This window comes from Lipophrys pholis (genome assembly GCF_963383615.2).
Source record: "Lipophrys pholis genome assembly, chromosome: 4".
Taxonomy (NCBI): Eukaryota; Metazoa; Chordata; class Actinopteri; order Blenniiformes; family Blenniidae; genus Lipophrys; species Lipophrys pholis.
Genome location: NC_137637.1, coordinates 32,752,030 through 32,772,672, shown reverse-complemented (window position 1 = coordinate 32,772,672; position 20,643 = coordinate 32,752,030). Strand labels below are relative to the sequence as shown.

The 20,643-nt window shown below is 39.4% G+C and overlaps 1 protein-coding gene across 1 annotated transcript; it reads right to left on the bottom strand.

Annotated features, from left to right (window-relative positions):
* Positions 1–7,274: 7,274 nt before the first annotated feature.
* LOC308108342 (roundabout homolog 2-like) lies at positions 7,275–19,901 on the bottom strand (the record flags this gene model as incomplete). Its single annotated transcript, XM_080461175.1, has 9 exons — positions 7,275–7,736; positions 7,848–7,943; positions 9,016–9,294; positions 11,880–12,152; positions 13,335–13,364; positions 15,238–15,570; positions 15,911–16,000; positions 17,198–17,394; positions 19,894–19,901. 9 exons carry the CDS (start codon positions 19,899–19,901, stop codon positions 7,681–7,683), a joined length of 1,362 nt encoding a protein of 453 aa, XP_080317301.1. The 3' UTR covers positions 7,275–7,680.
* Positions 19,902–20,643: the final 742 nt, after the last annotated feature.

Below are 20,643 nucleotides of genomic sequence, written 5' to 3'. Positions count from 1 at the left end.
TTACTCCCCGTAGGAAATGAAACTTCCGTGAATGAATGAACCTGTGGCTCCACAACTAAAACCTCCTTTACACAGCAATGCCTGTGGTGGCGACCTGACCAATTACATAGAGAGGCGTCACATTAACCTGACATATGGTTAATGTGGAGAAAAGGAATTTTCATCATTAATGAATGATGATGATGATGATGATTCTTATTCTTATTCTGACACCTTCTTATCTGCCAATCTCACTCTACACGTATCGGCGCCCGTCCAGCTCACCTGATCATCACAGTTAAAAAAATAAATCTTCACCTCTTATCTTTCTGATTTTAATCTTGGATTCTTTAACGCCTCATGATTCCTGAACAGTCAAAACAACACAGCTGCTCTTTAATGCAGGGTGTGTGTGTGTGTGTGTGTGTGTGTGTGTGTGTGTGTGTGTGTGTGTGTGTGTGTGTGTGTGTGTCACACAGGTAAAGCCTCTCTCAGGTGCTGATCATGGGGTTGTGGTGAATCCAGAGAGCGGCTCGTCGGAGAGTTTGAACCTGCAGGAACAAACAAGAATTTACACACTCTGATGTGCTTGATACACACATTATTAACTCTTTATTGGCGGTAAAATAATAGTTTTACATCCTCCCAACCGCGTCACTTTCGTGTTTTTAAAAGCTTTTTGTAGTTTGATTCAGCTGAAATCAAGATGATTTCTCAGAGTTGCTCCACTGTGACGACCTGAACACCAGCAGGAGGTTTACTGAGGATCTCTAGGAAACATCTTTACTGCTCCAACCACAGATACTAAAGTAATTCTACATGTTGTACATTTCAGATATTTGATGTTTTCAAATTGACTTTAAATGCAGATTCAACTCTTGTCCACTAGAGGGAGCTCCAGTACAACAGTTTGAGAAACTTGATTTAAAAATCTGACTGCAGCTTTATTCTTCTCATCTTCACATAAACATGTTTCTATTCTTTGCTTTGATTAAATTTCTATTTGAAATGTGGAAAAATATTAAAATATGAATATTATGAAGAAATTTGAGGAAAATAAAAATCAGTCTTTACAAATATCTTGACATCAAAACATCAAATATCATGACAGAATCATAATTTCTGCCTTAAAATAAATTGTTTTAAAATATTGAAGGAATAATTGCAATTAATATTCAGTTCAAAAGTGATAAATTGACTTTTCTTAATCACAATTTATCTAATTATCTCAGGGACCAGAAAACACAGAAAGAAGCTTCATGTGGGCCGAGAGCCTCAAGTTGATCAAGTTTAATATAGATTACATTAATCTGTTGGGATTTCTACTTCTGACAATTTCAAAAAATTCAACTTACCTCTATTACAATTGATGAGTCCTGTGTGTAGAAGAACCACAATAAGAACAACTACCCCCACAAGCAGCTGCATGTTCTCCAGTATAGTATCATCTCTCCTCACACTGAGTCTTATTGGATTGTAAAATTAAATTGCATCAACTGTCTAAACAGTTCAAATTAAAACTACAACCAACAATATGAAACTAAAACAAGAGATTTTCTATTTTTATGCTCAACATTACTGCTCTGTTCACTGTCCAATTATATTTTATCTCAATAAAATGAATGATGAAGAAAAGACAAGAGCTCAAACTGTTTTATTGCAAAACATCTTTTCTGAAATTTCTTCATTTTATTTTTCTTTTTTCACATTAATATCACCTATTTTGTTGTTTTGTACAGAACCCTTTGTGGAGGTTTTCTTCCATCAGATCCAATTCAGGCCATTTATAATCAGTTCTAAGTGAAATCACGGTACATTTCACACAGTTTTGTGATTACTCCACAGTTTTATTTGTCTTATTATATCTTGATATCTCACAGTGGACCAGATTGGACCGGAACACATTGTTGTATTTTATTGTGACAGGTTACATCCTGTCCCTTTATACCATTAAAACATTCATGACTTCACAGTTTGTTGCTTTACATTGTAACATTTCACACAGTGTAGTAAATCATTATATCATCATTGTATAATGTTCTTAATCATTCCATCATTATAAATCAAATCATTTTATCATTATAAGGTTCACTATGTCGTATTGTTTAGTTAAACATTAAACTGCTCCATTGTGAAACTTTACGCTGTGTTTTATTTTGTTGAAACAGCTTCGAGGAGTCCAGCAGGGCAGGAAATCCTTCTGTAGGATGAACTAAACGACACTGCAACTCATAAAATAAAATCATTTCCCACACACACACTCATTTATTATCAAAATCCAAAGATTAAAGATGTTTCCTGTTCTGTCAACAAACTTTCAAAGTGAGCATGGATCCAGTTTAAAAACCCTTTTAGCCTCTCGTGTAGCTCTTGTTGCTCTGGCAGAGAAGAAAAGTGACTCCAGAGCATCAACTGTCTAAAGAAGTAAACAACTGAACAATTTTCTTAAAAATATAATATTGTGACGTAAATTGCTAAAAGTTACTAATGACCTTCTAACGGCCTCAGATAGAGGTCTTCTATCGGTTTTAGTTCTTCTGGACCTTAGTGCCGCATTTGATACTGTCGATCATAATATACTTTTAAGGAGATTAGAAGATGCCGTCGGCATTAAAAACTTAGCCTTAAACTGGTTTAAATCATATTTATCTGACCGGTTTCAATTTGTTCATGTAAATAACAAATCTTCAATGCATGAACGGGTCCGGTGTGGAGTACCACAAGGCTTCGTCCTCGGACCGATATTGTTTAATCTCTAGATGTTACCACTCGGAAATATTATTAGGAAACACAGCATTAACTTTCATTGTTATGCAGATGATACTCAGCTATATTTATCAATTAAAGCCAATCAGGCCGACCAACTTGTTAAACTAGAGTCCTGCCTCAGGGACGTTAAGTCCTGGATGTCTATCAACTTCTTAATGCTCAACACATCCAAGACTGAGGTTCTAATCCTAGGTCCTAAAAAGCTCAGGGATTACTTTTCAGACAGTCTGATTAGGTTAGATAATATTACCTTAACCTCTAACAGTGATATTAGGAACCTGGGTGTTATTTTTGATCAGGATCTGTCCTTTATTTCCCATGTTAAACATGTCTCCAGGACAGCCTTCTTCCATCTAAGGAATATTGCAAAAATTAGAAACTTCTTGTCCTTCAAAGATGCAGAAAAAATTATTCATGCCTTTGTGACTTCAAGATTAGATTATTGTAACTCCCTAATGTCAGGATGTCCAAACTCCTCTGTTAGGACCTTACAGCTAGAGCAGAACGCTGCTGCACGTTTACTAACCAGAACTGGAAGAAGAGAGCACATCTCCCCAGTCTTAGCATCCTTACACTGGCTTCCAATTAAATCTAGAATAGAATTCAAGATCCTTCTGATCACATATAAAACTCTTCATCAGAAGGCTCCGTCCTATATCGAGAAACTTCTAGAAGTTTATCACCCTCCACGAGCCCTTCGCTCTGAGGATGCAGGACTGTTGGTAATCCCTAAAGTCCATAAAAGTAAAACAGGAGGCAGGAGTTTCAGCCATATGGCTCCTTTACTCTGGAATCAACTACCAGCCTCGGTCCGAAAGGCCGACACCATTAGTTTATTTAAGAGTAGACTAAAAACATTCCTATTTGATAAAGCTTATCCTTAGGAATAAAATAGGAATAAAATAGGAGCACTAAGTTGAGCTGCTATAGGCCTAGACTGCTGAGGGGATTTTTTCTCTCCCGTTAAAGGGAGGAACTCTACATTTGGAGGTTCTGTTTCTTGTCTTTCTTTCTTTCTCTCTGTGTAACAACATTACTGTAGACACCAGACACTGCCGCCGTCTTTTTTTTATCCCTGACAGGAGGAGAGCAGGATCCAGGGGATCAGACCCAAGACTCACAGAGTGGAGTTACGACGGTCCTACTACCCGACCCCACCACAGCACCGGGACCCCACCGCAACGGCACGGCCCTTAAACTCCAGACTGAGATTGGCTCATCATCAGACCAACGCTCATCATAGACTTTTCTTAGTATTTGTACTTATCTGGCCTGTCTGCCACTCTCTCTCTCCCTCTTCTTTTCCTCTCTCTCCCTGTCCTATCCCATGTACTTCTCCCCCCAACCGGTCAAGGCGGATGGCCGTCCTTCCAGAGTCTAGGGTCCGCCCCACGGTTTCTTCCTGAAGAGGGAGTTCTTGAACTTCTCTCCATGCGAGGGAGTTTTTCCTGGCCACTGTTGCTTGTTACACCTGCTTGCTTTGGAAGGGTTTAGTTGGGTCCTGTTGTTCTCTATCATTGTAAGAGCGCTTTGAGATGTTTGTTGATGTGATTTAGCGCTTTACAAATAAAATTGAATTGAAAATTGAATTGAATTGAATTAAATAGAAACTAACAATAGTGTGTGTGTGTGTGTGTGTGTGTGTGTGTGTGTGTGTGTGTGTGTGTGTGTGTGTGTGTGTGCGTGCGTGCGTGCGTGCGTGTGTGTGTGTGTGTGTGTGTGTGTGTGTGTGTGTTGAGCCACAGTTCCATAGAAGCTGTGATCTTTTTATCCCCTGAGGAGTGAAACTTCCTGAGAACTGGATCAGCAGGTTGTTGCATCTCATCACGGACGTTCATCTGAAGGAGTGTCGCTCACTTTAGTTCCACTGAGGTGTTTTATCACTTTTACTCCCCGTAGGAAATGAAACTTACGTGAATGAATGAACCTGTGGCTCCACAACTAAAACCTCCTTTACACAGCAATGCCTGTGGTGGCGACCTGACCAATAGCATAGAGAGGCGTCACATTAACCTGACATATGGTTAATGTGGAGAAAAGGAATTTTCATCATTAATGATGATGATGATGATGATTGTTCTTATTCTTATTCTGACACCTTATCTGCCAATCTCACTCTACACGTATTGGCGCCCGTCCAGCTCACCTGATCATCACAGTTAAAAAAATAAATCTTCACCTCTTATCTTTCTGATTTTAATCTTAGATTGTTTAACGCCTCATGATTCCTGAACAGTCAAAACAACACAGCTGCTCTTTAATGCAGTGTGTGTGTGTGTGTGTGTGTGTGTGTGTGTGTGTGTGTGTGTGTGTGTGTGTGTGTGTGTGTGTGTGTGTGTGTGTGTGTGTGTGTGTGTGTGTGTGTGTGTGTGTGTGTGTGTGTGTGTGTGTGTGTGTGTGTGTGTGTGTGGGTGTGTGTGTGTGTGTGTGTCACACAGGTAAAGCCTCTCTCAGGTGCTGATCATGGGGTTGTGGTGAATCCAGAGAGCGGCTCGTCGGAGAGTTTGAACCTGCAGGAACAAACAAGAATTTACACACTCTGATGTGCTTGATACACACATTATTAACTCTTTATTGGCGGTAAAATAATAGTTTTACATCCTCCCAACCCACTTTAGTGTTTTTAAAAGCTTTTTGTAGTTTGATTCAGCTGAAATCAAGATGATTTCTCAGAGTTGCTCCACTGTGACGACCTGAACACCAGCAGGAGGTTTACTGAGGATCTCTAGGAAACATCTTTACTGCTCCAACCACAGATACTAAAGTAATTCTACATGTTGTACATTTCAGATGTTTGATGTTTTCAAATTGACTTTAAATGCAGATTCAACTCTTGTCCACTAGAGGGAGCTCCAGTACAACAGTTTGAGAAACTTGATTTAAAAACCTGACTGCAGCTTTATTCTTCTCATCTTCACATAAACCTGTTTCTATTCTTTGCTTTGATTAAATTTCTCTTTGAAATGTGGAAAAATAATAAAATATGAATATTATGAAGAAATTTGAGGAAAATAAAAATCAGTCTTTACAAATATCTTGACATCAAAACATCAAATATCATGACAGAATCATAATTTCTGCCTTAAAATAAATTGTTTTAAAATATTGAAAGAATAATTGCAATTAATATTCAGTTCAAAAGTGATAAATTGACTTTTCTTAATCACAATTTATCTAATTATCTCAGGGACCAGAAAACACAGAAAGAAGCTTCATGTGGGCCGAGAGCCTCAAGTTGATCAAGTTTAATATAGATTACATTAATCTGTTGGGATTTCTACTTTTGACAATTTCAAAAAATTCAACTTACCTCTATTATATTTGATGAGTCCTGTGTGTAGAAGAACCGCAATAAGAACAACTACCCCCACAAGGGCAGCTCCCAGAACTGCAGCAACAATCCATCCGATGGAGTCTGAAGAGAAAAGTAAAGTTTATTTAAACACTAAAACGTCTCAGACACACTGAAAAAGCTTTATTAGTGTTAAAATCACTGCAAATTACAAATATTGAAAGAAAAAGTGCTTCTGAAATAATATTTTACATTAGTGTCTGATTAAAGTACTTTATAAAACTGTAATATTTCATCTGCAGTAAGATGTTTAAACTTTAACTCCTCCACAGTGAAACACTCGAGTCTCTGAATCCTCCACTGATGAAACCATCTGCATGTTGAAACGTCTGCAGGGATTCGAACCAGCGACTCTGATACTACCTTAGAGGTGCTTAGTAACAGAATTATGAGAGGAATTATGTCCAATATAAACACTTTCTGAGACAGAATTTTAAAAAGCTTTGTGTTATAATTCTACTACATGTAAATCTCCCAATGAGGTGATTTACTTTAAATTATTGAATTATTGATCAGCCTCTGGAATGTGTTTTATTGAATGTCCTCGAAAGTGTCTTATAAAGTTTTGTCCAGCAGAGGGCGCCATGTCATTAAAAATTAAGAGGCAGGTAACCAAATATTTGTTACTGGAATACAATAATGTTTTATTTAGAGCGACTACACAAAATGTATATATTTATTGTTAAATCTTATTCATTGCAAGGCTTTAATAAGATAATCCTGCTCTGCCAGTAAATTCTCGGTTGAAATTAATGAAAAATGTAAAAAGTTCATGCTTTAATGATGCATCATGAAAATAGAAGCAATGACGATTTCTCATCTCAGATAATTATAATAAAAGCCAACAGCAGTCTGATGATGTCTGAATATGAACAGCATGATGAGGAACTTTCCTCTGAAATAAAGTTTCTACAGTAATAATGTAATTCAATCAGTTCAACCTCATTCTGCTCTGGATTTGATAATCTGAGTGTCGGCGGCCTTCTGCCTCATTTTATGTTCAGGAAAGATTTTAGTGATCAAACATTATAAATTAGTGTATTTATACATACACTACATTTGCAACACACTTTTAGTATTTATTTAACTTTCTGAGCCTCGAGTTTCTACTGGACATGTTATTTCTATTGTTTTAATCCCAAACATTCCTGCAGGATTTTCACATGAAACGACGACAAACTCACTTCTCTTTTATTTTTGTAAAAATCATCACAGACAAGGTGAGGATGAGGAAGGAGAGGAAGAAGTCCAGCATTAACGTCTTCCGTCTCACATATCTGAGCTTCAGTTCCTTCTACAGCACACGAGCTCTTTCAAAATAAGAGAAAACATTCCAGCAGTTCACACAAGAAAACACAAAGAAACGGGTACATGTTTGTTTCTCTGGAATAAAAAAAAAAAACAACAACAATATTGACAGTGAGGGGCAGAAGGCACAGACAATTTAAAAAAAAAAACATTGTCAAGTTTAGATAAATGTTCTAATTCAAATGTAAATCTGGAGCTGCAACATAAAGTAAATACTTAAACATGATGAAGTAGAATAACGGAACATTGTGTGTGTGTCAGTTAAAGCTTCTTTAAATGTCTGATCGAGGAGCTGCGGTGAATTCAGGGAGGGCTGATCGCCGTGATCCTGCAGGAACAAAACAAAAACAAGACTGAGACACTGAGAATCAACTGGAAATGTAAATCATTGGACTGGAGATTCAGCAGTTATATATGAATTAATACTATTTAAACTTACCGTTACAACAGGCTTTCTTAAAAACCAAAGCCAGGAAACCAATGCCGAAAACAACACTGGTGACTGAAAGACCAACAACCAGTCCAGTGGGGAACTCTGGGGGAGGTGGTCATAAAAAGTTGATGCGAGACATTAAAACACTAATACATTTGATTATTAATCAAAATCATTCTTGTGTTATGATTCACATCAAATTCCACACGTCAACAAGTCCTGAACAGAGAAACAGAGATGGAAGAGAAAACAATTCAAAGCAACTTATTTGGGTCCAGTTTAAAAAAAGACTTTTAAAGTTGATCTAACCGACATTAAAACATTAAAACATGAAGAAACGACTTAAATCAGAAAAACTAACGAGGCATCAAAGAGTAAACTGGATTATTCTCCTGCTGAAATCTACAATCAAATCTGCTTCGTCCTCTGAATCCTCCAGTGATGAAACCATCTGCATGTTGAAACGTCTGCAGGGATTCGAACCAGCGACTCTGAGCCGTGCTCTCCACTGAACCACAGTGACAGACGTCCTCAGACTCAGAGACGACGTGGACATGAAGGTCCAGGTGGTGAAGATGATGCTGGATCTTCCTCCCTCCTGCGGCTCCTCAGTGGGATTAAACAGACCAGTGTGGATCCTCCACCGACCTCTCAGGATGTAATCAGATTACCCTGGACTCACTCCCTCCAACCTCCAGTCTCTCTCCAGGAGACACTTGTCCTCAGGTCACGTCCTCGTCTCCACTCATCAAACATCAACTGAACACAAGCAAACTGATTCCAGTTGAGAAGGTTTGAGTGGAGAAAAGACTTCACCTCCGTTTGTCTTGAATTCTCTTCAGACGCTCTGGATTGATCTAGATTCTCTACATGCAGACGCTCTGCCAGAGGTTCTGCTCTTCTTCTCCCACAGAACTTCCTCTTCCAGGATCCCTCACTTCTTCAGTGTCACTCAGTGTTTTTCTACTCAGAACTTCATGTTAGAAATGTGCTGCTGAAGCTGCTCTGTGATTGGACGCTGGGACTGAGGAGCTTCACTGTAGTGACTCAATATGGACACCAACTTCTGTTTCTCTGCTTTAGGACCGTTTTTAATGTTTTATCTTTAATGATCTGAGAGTTTTGGTGAAAGAGAAGCACTCATAAGATAAAACTAGTTAAATAAGAAACTTACCACCAAAGAAAACGTTGATTTTAGCAGAAACTTCATGTTTGATGTCGTCTTGAGTCACGACACAGTGATAGAAACCGTCTTTGGTCACGGTGGTTCGGAGGACGACGTCATAACTTCCTCCTCTTTCCGTCACTTCAGGTTCTTCAGAGTCGACGATGTTTCCAGAATCGTCTTTCCAGAAAACTGCAGGTTGAGGAGAAACTCCAAGAACTTCACACTGTAGAAGAGCTTGGTCCTTCGTTTCATCCAGATTTGTGACAGACGGTTTAGAAGCTGCTCCTGAAAATAAGAACATTATGAAACATGTTAATCCTAATCTGGTTTGTACCGACAGTTTATCTAATCTGTAGGAAAATATAAGATCTGAACATATTAGTGCAACATAACTTCAGTTAAAACGTCTGAAAAACGTTGAATTAAAAATCCAATTCAAATTTCTTCTAACTTCACATTCAGGAAGAAATTTCCAGTGTGAAACTTTTGAAAACACGAGCAGATTCACACTGAAGAACTTTAAACTCCACAAACGTTTCTGTTCAGTTTCTCTAGAAAAATCTAGAATCTTCCGCCCGACGTCACTTTTCTGATCAGCTGCTGGTGAATTTTAGTGTTTGAGTGAATTAAAAGTGGGGAGGAGGAAGGATTGTATAAAAGATGGAAGCTCCTCCTCCAGAGTCTCATCATGAGTCCTCATGAGAGACGAGTCGTGTTGAGCTGCTTTGTTCTCATCCAGGTTGTAAAGTTCTGCTCCAGTCGAGTCCAGAAAGAAGAGAAACATTAGAAAAGCTTCGATTAGAGACTGAAGCAGCAGCTCAGCTTCAGAGAGAAACTCTACTCAGTTTACACTTTTCTACTCAAACTGAACCACAGCTGGAGGCAACATCTGGACCTGATGGAGGCACCACTGTCTGTGATCAACATCTGGACCTGATGGAGGCACCACTGTCTGATCAACATCTGGACCTGGTGGAGGCACCACTGTCTGAGACCAACATCTGGACCTGATGGAGGCACCACTGTCTGAGCAACATCTGGAACCGATGGAGGGACCACTGTCTGTGATCAACATCTGGACCTGATGGAGGGACCACTGTCTGTGACCAACAGCAGAGTGAAAGTGAGAAATCATCACATTGGTACCGATTCTTCTTTTAATCTCATATTAGTGAGTTGATCATAACTGGACTTTAATCTGTGGGATTATTTCATCTAAACTCTTTTAACTGTGAACTGCTTCACTCACTAACATGTGATGTGAGCTGGAGTCACACCAGAGGGGCAACAACTCCTGTCCCCAGAGGGGCAACAACTCCTGTCCCCAGAGGGGCAACAACTCCCGTCCCCAGAGGGGCAACAACTCCCGTCCCCAGAGGGGCAACAACTCCCGTCCCCAGAGGGGCAACATGAACACCCTGCAGTCTGACAGTAAAAGGTCCTGAAGCAGCAGCAGGAGCCTCGAGTGTGACGAGCTTCACTTCTTCTGCTTCTTTGACTTTAATCTGACGACTGGGAGTCAAACTGCTCGTTCAACACATCAAATACAAGTCAAAGTTCAAGTTACTGAGTTTGAACTACAAACACTGGAAACATCAAGCAGAGCGTCCGACATTCTCCCTCTTCAAACTCTGCTCACACATTCAAACACAAACTTTATTGTTCAGAGGAGCAGAACAAAGTCTTTCCTGCCTGCTGCCGTCAAACTGGACAATTAGACCTTCTAATCTGGAATTAGGGAAGATTTGAACTTCAGCGTGACGACGTTATTCGTCACATGCTTTTATTTTCTCACTTTTATTCTGAAGTGTTTTAAATATTTGAACAATTCTGATATTTTAGCACTTTTGAGTCAATTTTTCATGTTTTACATCAAAACAGTTCTATCATCTATTATCTATCTGTCATGTAAGTTGAACTTTGAGTGACGAGAGCAGGTCCAGCTTATTTCTTCACACAGCTCAGTTGTGGATAATCTGGGCAAACAGCTCCGTTGTGAATAATCTGGGCATACAGCTCAGTTTCAGTCTCTTGACTTCAGTATTTATTTTCCTACTGAAATCTTCCTGTATGTCGCTGCCATCAGTTTTATTTCGTCTCTTAGTTCTTTGTTGTTTTTCTTTTCATCCCGACCAGATTCTTCACAGCATCAGTCACTTTGAACTTTAGTTTAGGATGTAAAAGACGGTTCCTCTCACCAGATCCAATCTTTCTGCTGTTTGATAGAAAAACCTTCCAGCTGGAATTTAAATCAAGAGATATTTCTTTAGTCTTCACCATGAAGGTTGTGTGACAAATGGATTAAGTTGTATAATTGATCTTAAATTTAAAGTAGGAGAATTAAGGAGGCCAGATTAACAAGTAACATTTAATTCGTTTTAATCTGAAACACCAGACAGGAGGATTAATGCAGAATTAGAAAATACAGCAACAGGGGCAGTTTAGGAAAACATGAACTTTAGTGTTTAAATAATTTTAATCTACATTCTTCACCTTTTTCAGTAGTTCAGTGTTTTAAGGAGTTTTGGGTAAAAACAGTCAAAATGTGTTTCATTGGCTTGTTTGCTATTATAGATCAGGAGCCAATCAGCAGTATTTCTATAAATAAACAAGACATTCAGGAGTTGTGTGAATAATCTCTGGTCTGACTGAATTTGAGTTAAAATGTTTCTCCAGGTATTTTAATGATGGATGAAGTTTGATCGTCTCACAGCAGCTGGAAAGTTTAACTTCCTGAATGTTTCCAGAGATCTGCTCAGTGACGCTTCTTATTCAAACCAGGAGACTGAAGCTGGAAATGATGGAGGAGATGAAGGCTGGAACTCCTGGTTTCACACTGGAAACTAAATATGAAATTAAAATGGACTCACCAGGACCAGGCGCATACGTCTCAGTAAAGACTTGGTTGTGTATTTCCTCCTGAGTAGCGACACATCGATAATCGCCGCTCTTTGTCACGGTGGTTTGGAGGAAAACATCAAAACTGACGTCTTTCTGTGTGAACTTTGGTTCAGCATCAAGGACGTTTCCAGCAGCGTCCCACCACTCCACTCTGGGTTTAGGAAAAGCTCCTCGGACTGAACACTGGAGCAAAACTCCGTCGGATGATTTGTGAAGTGTTGTAATGGGTTGTTGAGCCGCTCCTGAGAACAGAACAAACAACAGGTTATTCAAGAATATTTAAGGTTTGTCATTAAAGAATTAAAACAACATTTTGCTCTTTTGGTCTTAATTTTTACTTCAAAATCATAACTCATGTTTTTAATACTGAAGGAATGTAAAACATGCAAAATAAAAAAATCCAACATCTTATTCGTAAAAAGTAATCCCACAGAATTATCAGAAAATACTTTGAATAACAGTTTAAACGGTAAATCTACATTTAAGATTTTCTTTTGAGAGATTTTTATTTCCTGATTTAATCTCATGTTACGATTACATTGGACGGTTTCTCTTGTTTTTGTCAAAACACTTAAATATATCTAAAATATATTTAAGTGTGCTAAATAATTGAACTTTAGTTTTTGTGATTTGTTGATGAAAGATCAAGCAATACAAAATTTTTAGTTTAAAACATTTTGACATTATATCAACTTTATATCTGCATTTGATCATTTTATGACTTCATTATGTTTTTATTTTTGATAAGGACTTTTTAACCATTTAATAAACATTTATGCAATTAGTTAATTTATAAGAATAAGAAATTAACTCAGCTCTTGTATTCAGAAGGATTTAGGTTCATCTAATGTTGATTTAACTCAAGAATGTAAAACTGATTCTAGTTTTGAGGCTTCACACAAAACTATTTGATAAAGTGGATAGGACAAGTGAAATATAACTATTAATGGATCCAAATTGTTTCTTTTGTTGAATCTGAACAAAAAGTTGAATCTCCAGAGAGAGTCGGTGTTGAGCAGCCTGGATGTCTGCATGTAGTGAGGATGAGTATAGAAGTGAAGAGTGGAGGTAAAGTCTCCCTCACTGATCTTTGGTTCTGGTGCTGCTCCACCAGCAGAACTTCTTCTAGGACTCTGGAACATCTGGAGGCTGAACGGACCTCTGAGGGCCTCCAGCCTCATGTCCACACCAACATTTAAAAGCACATTATCAGGCTGCTCCAAACACTTTTCTCTCCACAACAAGGAGATTTGATCATCAATAGTAGAACAACTTCCACACAAACTCAGATTTAGTGAGGAAACATCCAGCAGAAGAACCACATTCTGGGAGCTTCTCTTCACAGCTTCTAAAGTTCAGGACCAGAACCTGGAGGCTCCAGGTGAGATGTCAGCTTGAGGACAGTGTTTCAGAGGAGGACTCACCGGGGAGCTTTCTGCCTTTTAAGATCCACTCTGGAAGGGAAAAGAAAGCACATGTTAGACTTTTCATCAACCTGACCTTCAGGTCAGACTGAGGGAAAAGAAACACAGTAGTGTTAAACACTTTATTCCTTCATGTCATTAAAAATGGAAAAACGTGACAAACATCTTCATGTATTTACAGAGGAGACTGGTTAAGGCGAGTCACAGATGGTCACAATGAGGAGACGCGTCTATAGTGGATCTTTGTTTGACCTCATTTACTTTTCTTCAGGACTCGGTAACACTGAACTCACTTACAGTTTTAGGCAGGAGCAGGACAAACATTAACCTGGAAAAGCCTCACTTTCTTTACTGAATCAAAAAGACTTTAGTGTCTCCAGGAAGAGTGAGAACCTCTATCTGGACACTGGACTTCTTTCTTCTTCTGCCGCCTGCATTATTACGTCCATCGGCGTCTTTAAAAACAGGAAGAAGCTTCAAATTCATCCTGCAGCCTCAAGTCTTGCTTTCTGTTCCTTCAGCACTGGTGCAGCATGTTCCTCTCACCGGGCAGCGAGCTGAGACTCCACTGGAGCAACACAAGATGAGCCCACAGGGAACATGGAAAGCACATTCAAAGACACTGAAGAAGCTGTTGTGAAGGGAACACAAAGCAACGAGCCGGGGAACACAAGACTGTGGCAAGGGAACAAAACTGCTGTTGGAATGAAATGCAAAATGGTGACAAAGAAAAACTAAACTTAGTGAGAAGGTATGAAAAAAACTGTTATGAGGGAACGCAGACGCAATTACAAGGTATTTAAGGCCAAAGATTGTTGATTAAGGGAACTAAAGTTGGTGCAAGACAACAAAAGCAAAATGGTGCAAAAGAACAAAAACATTTAAAGGTGAATAAAAAGAGTTAGAAGGGAACAAAAGATAGTTGAGAGAAAAGGGGAAATGTTGCAAGGGAACTAAATTCTTGTTTGGGAAACAAGAAATAGTTCCAAGGGAACAGACAACAGTTGAAAGGAAACAAAAACTACTGACAAGGGAACAACAAAATTGCTGAATCGATGTAGAAAATGTCAAAAATAGGTTGCAAAAATTAATCTGTTGTAAGAAAAAAAAAAAATGTTTTGAGGGAACTGTTAAAAGTTAAAACTATAGCAAAGGAATATAAAACTCCTGAAGTGATGTGGAAAATGTACAAAGATAGAAAAAACTTGAGACAATAAAGGAACAAAAACATTGCAAAGTAAAACAACTTAAGAGATTGAATGGGATGTGAAAAATGTGTCAAGGGAACAAAAAAGTATTGCAAAGGAATTAAAAAACAGAAGGAAATAAAACATGCAAGGGAACAAAAGACGGTTGTGATGGAATGTAAACTATTTTAAATGAACAAGAAACAGTTATAAGGGAACAAAAAATAGTTTTAAGGTACAAAACAGAACTCTTGTGACTAAAAAAATATGTGAGGGAACAAAAACTTTGCAAGGGAACCAGAAATTGCAGAAGGGATGTAAAACATGTTGGAGAAACACAGGATTATTGCGAGGGAACAAAAACATTCTGCAATGGAGAAAAACAAAGTGCTGCGAGGGAAGAGGACACTATTGAAATGTGTCCTCATGAGCTTCAGTAGGTCTCAACAAGCTGGCTGAGGATTCACTGTCCAGAGGACAGAATCAACGTCTCCAGGAACTGTAGGGAACCAACCTGTCAGCTCAGAACCCGTCAGGAGGTTTAAAATGAGCTCAAATCAAACTGTTATCTGCTGGGAACTCTGATCACTGAGGCTGGAAACTGTGGCTCCTCCTGGAGGACTTTCTCTCTCTGACCTGAGTCCATCTGAGACTCCTGAACCAGTCACATCTGTAAAGACACAGCTGTCTGCCAGCGTTTGAATGAGGACACTCACCAACAATAAGCTCATACTGGCCTCGTCTTTCCGGCTCATGAAAGGGAAACTTGCAGCTGTAATTCCCGCTATCTTTCACCTGGGCTTTTCTGATCACTATGGAGGCGTTACCGACCTCCAGCTGATCGGGGAAATGAGACACCCGATCTTTAAAGTGGCCGTCCTGACCCGAAAGCCCGTTCAAGTAGTGGCTGCCTTTTTTGTAGAAAAAGACCTCGGTGCTGCCGTCTTTCTTCCAGTCGAAGACCTCGTCTTTAATATTTCTACCATCTAGAGCACAATCTAGAAGAGCGTCTTCGTCTTCTCTGACCACCTTCCTGGTGACCTTTGACCCTGGAGAGACAAAACAAGAAGGAGACAGTGAGGGAGGACATGTGTCCACAATAAGACAACATTTATGAGCAGTGGTGAGAAGACGAGCTTCTTTATTTACAACAATCAGTGGTTCAGTGTCAGTGTGTGTCTGAGCGTCCTGAGAAGCTGCTGTTAGAAATAGAAGACGGATCTTTCCTGTGATCAGAAGCTCGTCCAGTAAAAGTCCTGGAGGACGCTGGAATACCTGGAATATAAAGCTCTGCTTCCTCCACACAGCTCGTCTTCAACCTCAGAGTCATGAACGGTGTTAGTAACTGACTTTACTCCGCTCAGCTGATGGAGGAAAACCTTCTCCAACCTGTTTCAGCTCCAAGAGGAAACGCTGGCAGCAAACGTTGGCCGGCCTGTTTCCACTGGTTCCACTTCTTACCGTGGGAAAAGTTACTAGCTGAGAGGAAAGAAGCCAAACCAGGTGAACGTTTAGGAGCCGTGCGGCTGTTGAACAGGTGATCTGTCTGAGCCTGAAGATGAAGTGAGAAAAACAAAAAATCACTCCCAACAGGTAGAACCAGAAAATAAAAGAAGTGGGTAGTGAGTGAAGGAGGAGGAAACGATAAAAACTACTACTACTACTAATTAAAGTACTACAGTTAAAAAGGTGAAGCTGGAGTCGGGGAGGCCATGTTGTCACACTGTTTTAAACACATCTGAACTATATTAGTGAGCTGGTGGAGGCGCACTGGACTGATCTTTGTATTGATGCTGGAATTTCACTCAGGATCAATAAAGTATCGATCAATCAATCCTGATCCGTTTCCTGATCCTGATTCATCCACATTCGATCCTGTTTTCCTCAGTTCAGCGTCTGGATCTGATCCCAGCTGACTGTGTGTGAAGTCGGGTTCACCTGGACAGTCTCAGGTCCAATCACACAATCATGAACAACCTGAGGACAGTTAACCTGCGTTAAATCCTCTTTATGTCATAAAACCAACATTTGATGCCATGAAAATGAGTGGAGCCTCTTCATTCAGCACGCTGGTTCACTTTGATACCAGAGAGTCCAAACGGGTCAAAGACAAACAGGAAATGGGACTTTACACTGAAAGAGCAGCAGGAACGTGTGAGAGCTTCAAGGAAGTGCTCACTGAATAAAATCCTTGTTAACTGTCACTTTAAATATGAATTCTGACATGAGTCATCAGAAATCTGAATCTATTCAGTTAAAATGACTTGATGTGTTTTTCTGTTTCTTCTTATGTTGTTTTCTGTCTATTAAAAATAAATATTCTGACTTTAATCTTATTTTCTTGATCGTAAAGAATCAATGCTGTTATAATAATAAAAAGAATAATATCCAGATATCCAGTTCCTTCCCGGTTAAAGGGACATGGGGGCTGTTTTCCAGTTTCTCTTTCAAGCTGATGAGCTGCAGGTCTGGATTCTAAAGTCAATCTGTGCTTGTAAAGTCAAAGTGCTGCAGGCTGGAAAGAAGACGCAGCATTTAGTGAGGCACAGCAGCAAACAGGAGGAAGGATTCATGCAGGAGGAAACAGGCTCGTGTTCAACTGTGGCTCCTCTCATCGACTGCGCATTAAAGTGAAGAGAAATCCAGAGGAGCTGAGGACAGAGAGGCTTTTCTTACCGGGTTGATGGCTGAACGCTGCTCCGGAGCAGATGAGCAGACAGAGGCAGAGAGCTGGCAGCAGGTCCATGGCTGCAGCAGTCTGAGGATCCTCACCACTCTTTTTAAAGGAGAAGCAGTCCTGGACCTGGACCTGGACCTGGACCTTGACCTGGACCTGGACCTGGACCTGGACCACTCCCTGCTGCTGCACCAGTCTGAGGATCCTCACGACTCTTTTTAAAGGAGAAGCAGTCCTGGATCACTGATCTGAATAAAGATGATCCTCTCATAAGTTGTTATTGGCTCAGAGTGAGCTCCCTCTAGTGGTTGGTGGGGGAACTTGTAATTGTATCTTGACCAGCAGCAGTTCTTCTTCATGTGTTTGTGAGATAAAGAGGAGCTGCAGCTTGTTAGGATGAGTTGAAGTGTCTGATTGGATCCTCACATGAGGAGTAAACATGTCTCCTTCATAAACTGTCCAGAGAGAATCTGTGTGTCACTTTAATCTGAGATGTTTCTTCCTGCAGAGACACTTTGAATCACTGCAGGATTTCTTAGTTTCTTTAGTTTCTGTAACGAAGCCAGTAATGTTTTTATTGCAGTTATTTCTCTGAGCGGTTGAGAGGCTGATGAGGTGTGTTTGATGTCTACGTCAGAGGAATTTATGATCTGCTGATAAGAAGATTTATTCTCCTCAGTGAAACTAAGAAAACTTCCCGTTGATCAGTGAAACTTTGGTCTCGTTTCAATGAAACTTCAATAAAACAACTGAAGGAAAAGTTTTCTGTTCCACTTTAAACTCACGTTTATTCAGCACAGGGTCAGTCTGGTGGTACGAATGTGTTTTAATCCGGACGAAGAGGGAATATTGTATTAAACATTAATAAAACACATGACACTGGATCCTATTTTCAGACATTATAATGTCTCCTGCTGTATTTTAACACCTTATATTAAGTCAGATTTCACTGGAGTTCCTGACACTGTGTGGCAACATGTTCCATTGAATTGTACTGTATAATAATAAAATACACGATAGAATATTATATGACATGTTCTCCAGTATAGTATCTTCTCTCCTCACACTGAGTCTTATTGGATTGTAAAATTAAATTGCATCAACTGTCTAAACAGTTAAAATTAAAACTACAACCAACAATATGAAACTAAAACAAGAGATTTTCTATTTTTATGCTCAACATTACTGCTCTGCTCACTGTCCAATTATATTTTATCTCAATAAAATGAATGATGAAGAAAAGAAAATAGCTCAAACTGTTTTATTGCAAAACATCTTTTCTGAAATTTCTTCATTTTATTTTTCTTTTTTCACATTAATATCACCTATTTTGTTGTTTTGTACAGAACCCTTTGTGGAGGTTTTCTTCCATCAGATCCAATTCAGGCCATTTATAATCAGTTCTAAGTGAAATCACTGTACATTTCACACAGTTTTGTGATTACTCCACAGTTTTATTTGTCTTATTATACCTTGATATCTCACAGTGGACCAGATTGGACATGAACACATTGTTGTATTTTATTTTGACAGGTTACATCCTGTCCCTTTATACCATTAAAACATTCATGACTTCACAGTTTGTTGCTTTACATTGTAACATTTCACACAGTGTAGTAAATCATTATATCATCATTGTATAATGATCCCAATCATTCCATCATTATAAATCAAATCATTTTATCATTATAAGGTTCACTATGTCTTTATTGTTTAGTTAAACATTAAACTGCTCCATTGTGAAACTTTACGCTGTGTTGTATTTTGTTGAAACAGCTTCGAGGAGTCCAGCAGGGCAGGAAATCCTTCTGTAGGATGAACTAAACGACACTGCAACTCATAAAATAAAATCATTTCCCGCACACACACTCATTTATTATCAAAATCCAAAGATTAAAGATGTTTCCTGTTCTGTCAACAAACTTTCAAAGTGAGCATGGATCCAGTTTAAAAACACTTTTAGCCTCTCGTGTAGCTCTTGTTGCTCTGGCAGAGAAGAAAAGTGACTCCAGAGCATCTTTTTCTGTACTATCCTGCTGTACCACTACAAATTTCTCCACATGCGAGATAAATAAAGGGATATCTTATCTTATCTTATAACTGTCTAAAGAAGTAAACAACTGAACAATTTTCTTAAAAATATAATAATGTGACGTAAATAGAAACTAACAATGTGTGTGTGTGTGTGTGTGTGTGTGTGTGTGTGTGTGTGTGTGTGTGTGTGTGTGTGTGTGTGTGTGTGTGTGTGTGTGTGTGTGTGTGTGTGTGTGTGTGTGTGTGTGTGTGTTGAGCCACAGTTCCATAGAAGCTGTGATCTTTTTATCCCCTGAGGAGTGAAACTTCCTGAGAACTGGATCAGCAGGTTGTTGCATCTCATCACGGACGTTCATCTGAAGGAGTGTCGCTCACTTTAGTTCCACTGAGGTGTTTTATTACTTTTACTCCTCGTAGGAAATGAAACTTACATGAATGAATGAACCTGTGGCTCCACAACTAAAACCTCCTTTACACAGCAATGCCTGTGGTGGCGACCTGACCAATAACATAGAGAGGCGTCACATTAACCTGACATATGGTTAATGTGGAGAAAAGGAATTTTCATCATTAATGATGATGATGATGATTGTTATTCTTATTCTGACACCTTCTTATCTGCCAATCTCACTCTACACGTATCGGCGCCCGTCCAGCTCACCTGATCATCACAGTTAAAAAAATAAATCTTCACCTCTTATCTTTCTGATTTTAATCTTGGATTCTTTAACGCCTCATGATTCCTGAACAGTCAAAACAACACAGCTGCTCTTTAATGCAGGGTGTGTGTGTGTGTGTGTGTGTGTGTGTGTGTGTGTGTGTGTGTGTGTGTGTGTAGCAACATGCTACTAAAACTCTGACATGTAATTGTGTAAATCCTCCTGCAGCTCCTAACGTTCAGCCTCGTTCCCCCGGCTGCTGTAAAACGCTGCATCATGACGTCACAGGCTCTTTGTTGGTTTGAAAGCAGCGTTTCACCGCAGCTCTCAGACATGAAGCAGGAGAATTGTGTTTGTGGGTCTGAGTGCCGGACGTCTGGACCAGCCGGGCCAGCTCTCAGTGAAATCTGGCTTCCTGACGGGCAGAACGTTGAAATGTGGCTGAACTAAAAGCATCTAGAGAAAAACCAACGTTACGTGAAAAACCAAAACATTAACGTCACAGATTTGAGTGTCATGACAGATTTAGTCATAATCCCCGATCTGTTGTTCAAAAGGCTTTAGTTCATACTTCTAATTCTCTTTAGATGGAAGTATAGGAGGAAGAAGAACTTTTGGAAGTTCGCAGTGATTTCACTTAGAACTGATTACAATTACGTCACAGCTCGATTTGACTCTGATGGCAAGAAAAGTCCATGAAAAATTCAAAACTCTGAAAAAAGGTGGTGTTCATGTGAAAAAGCAAAAAAAAT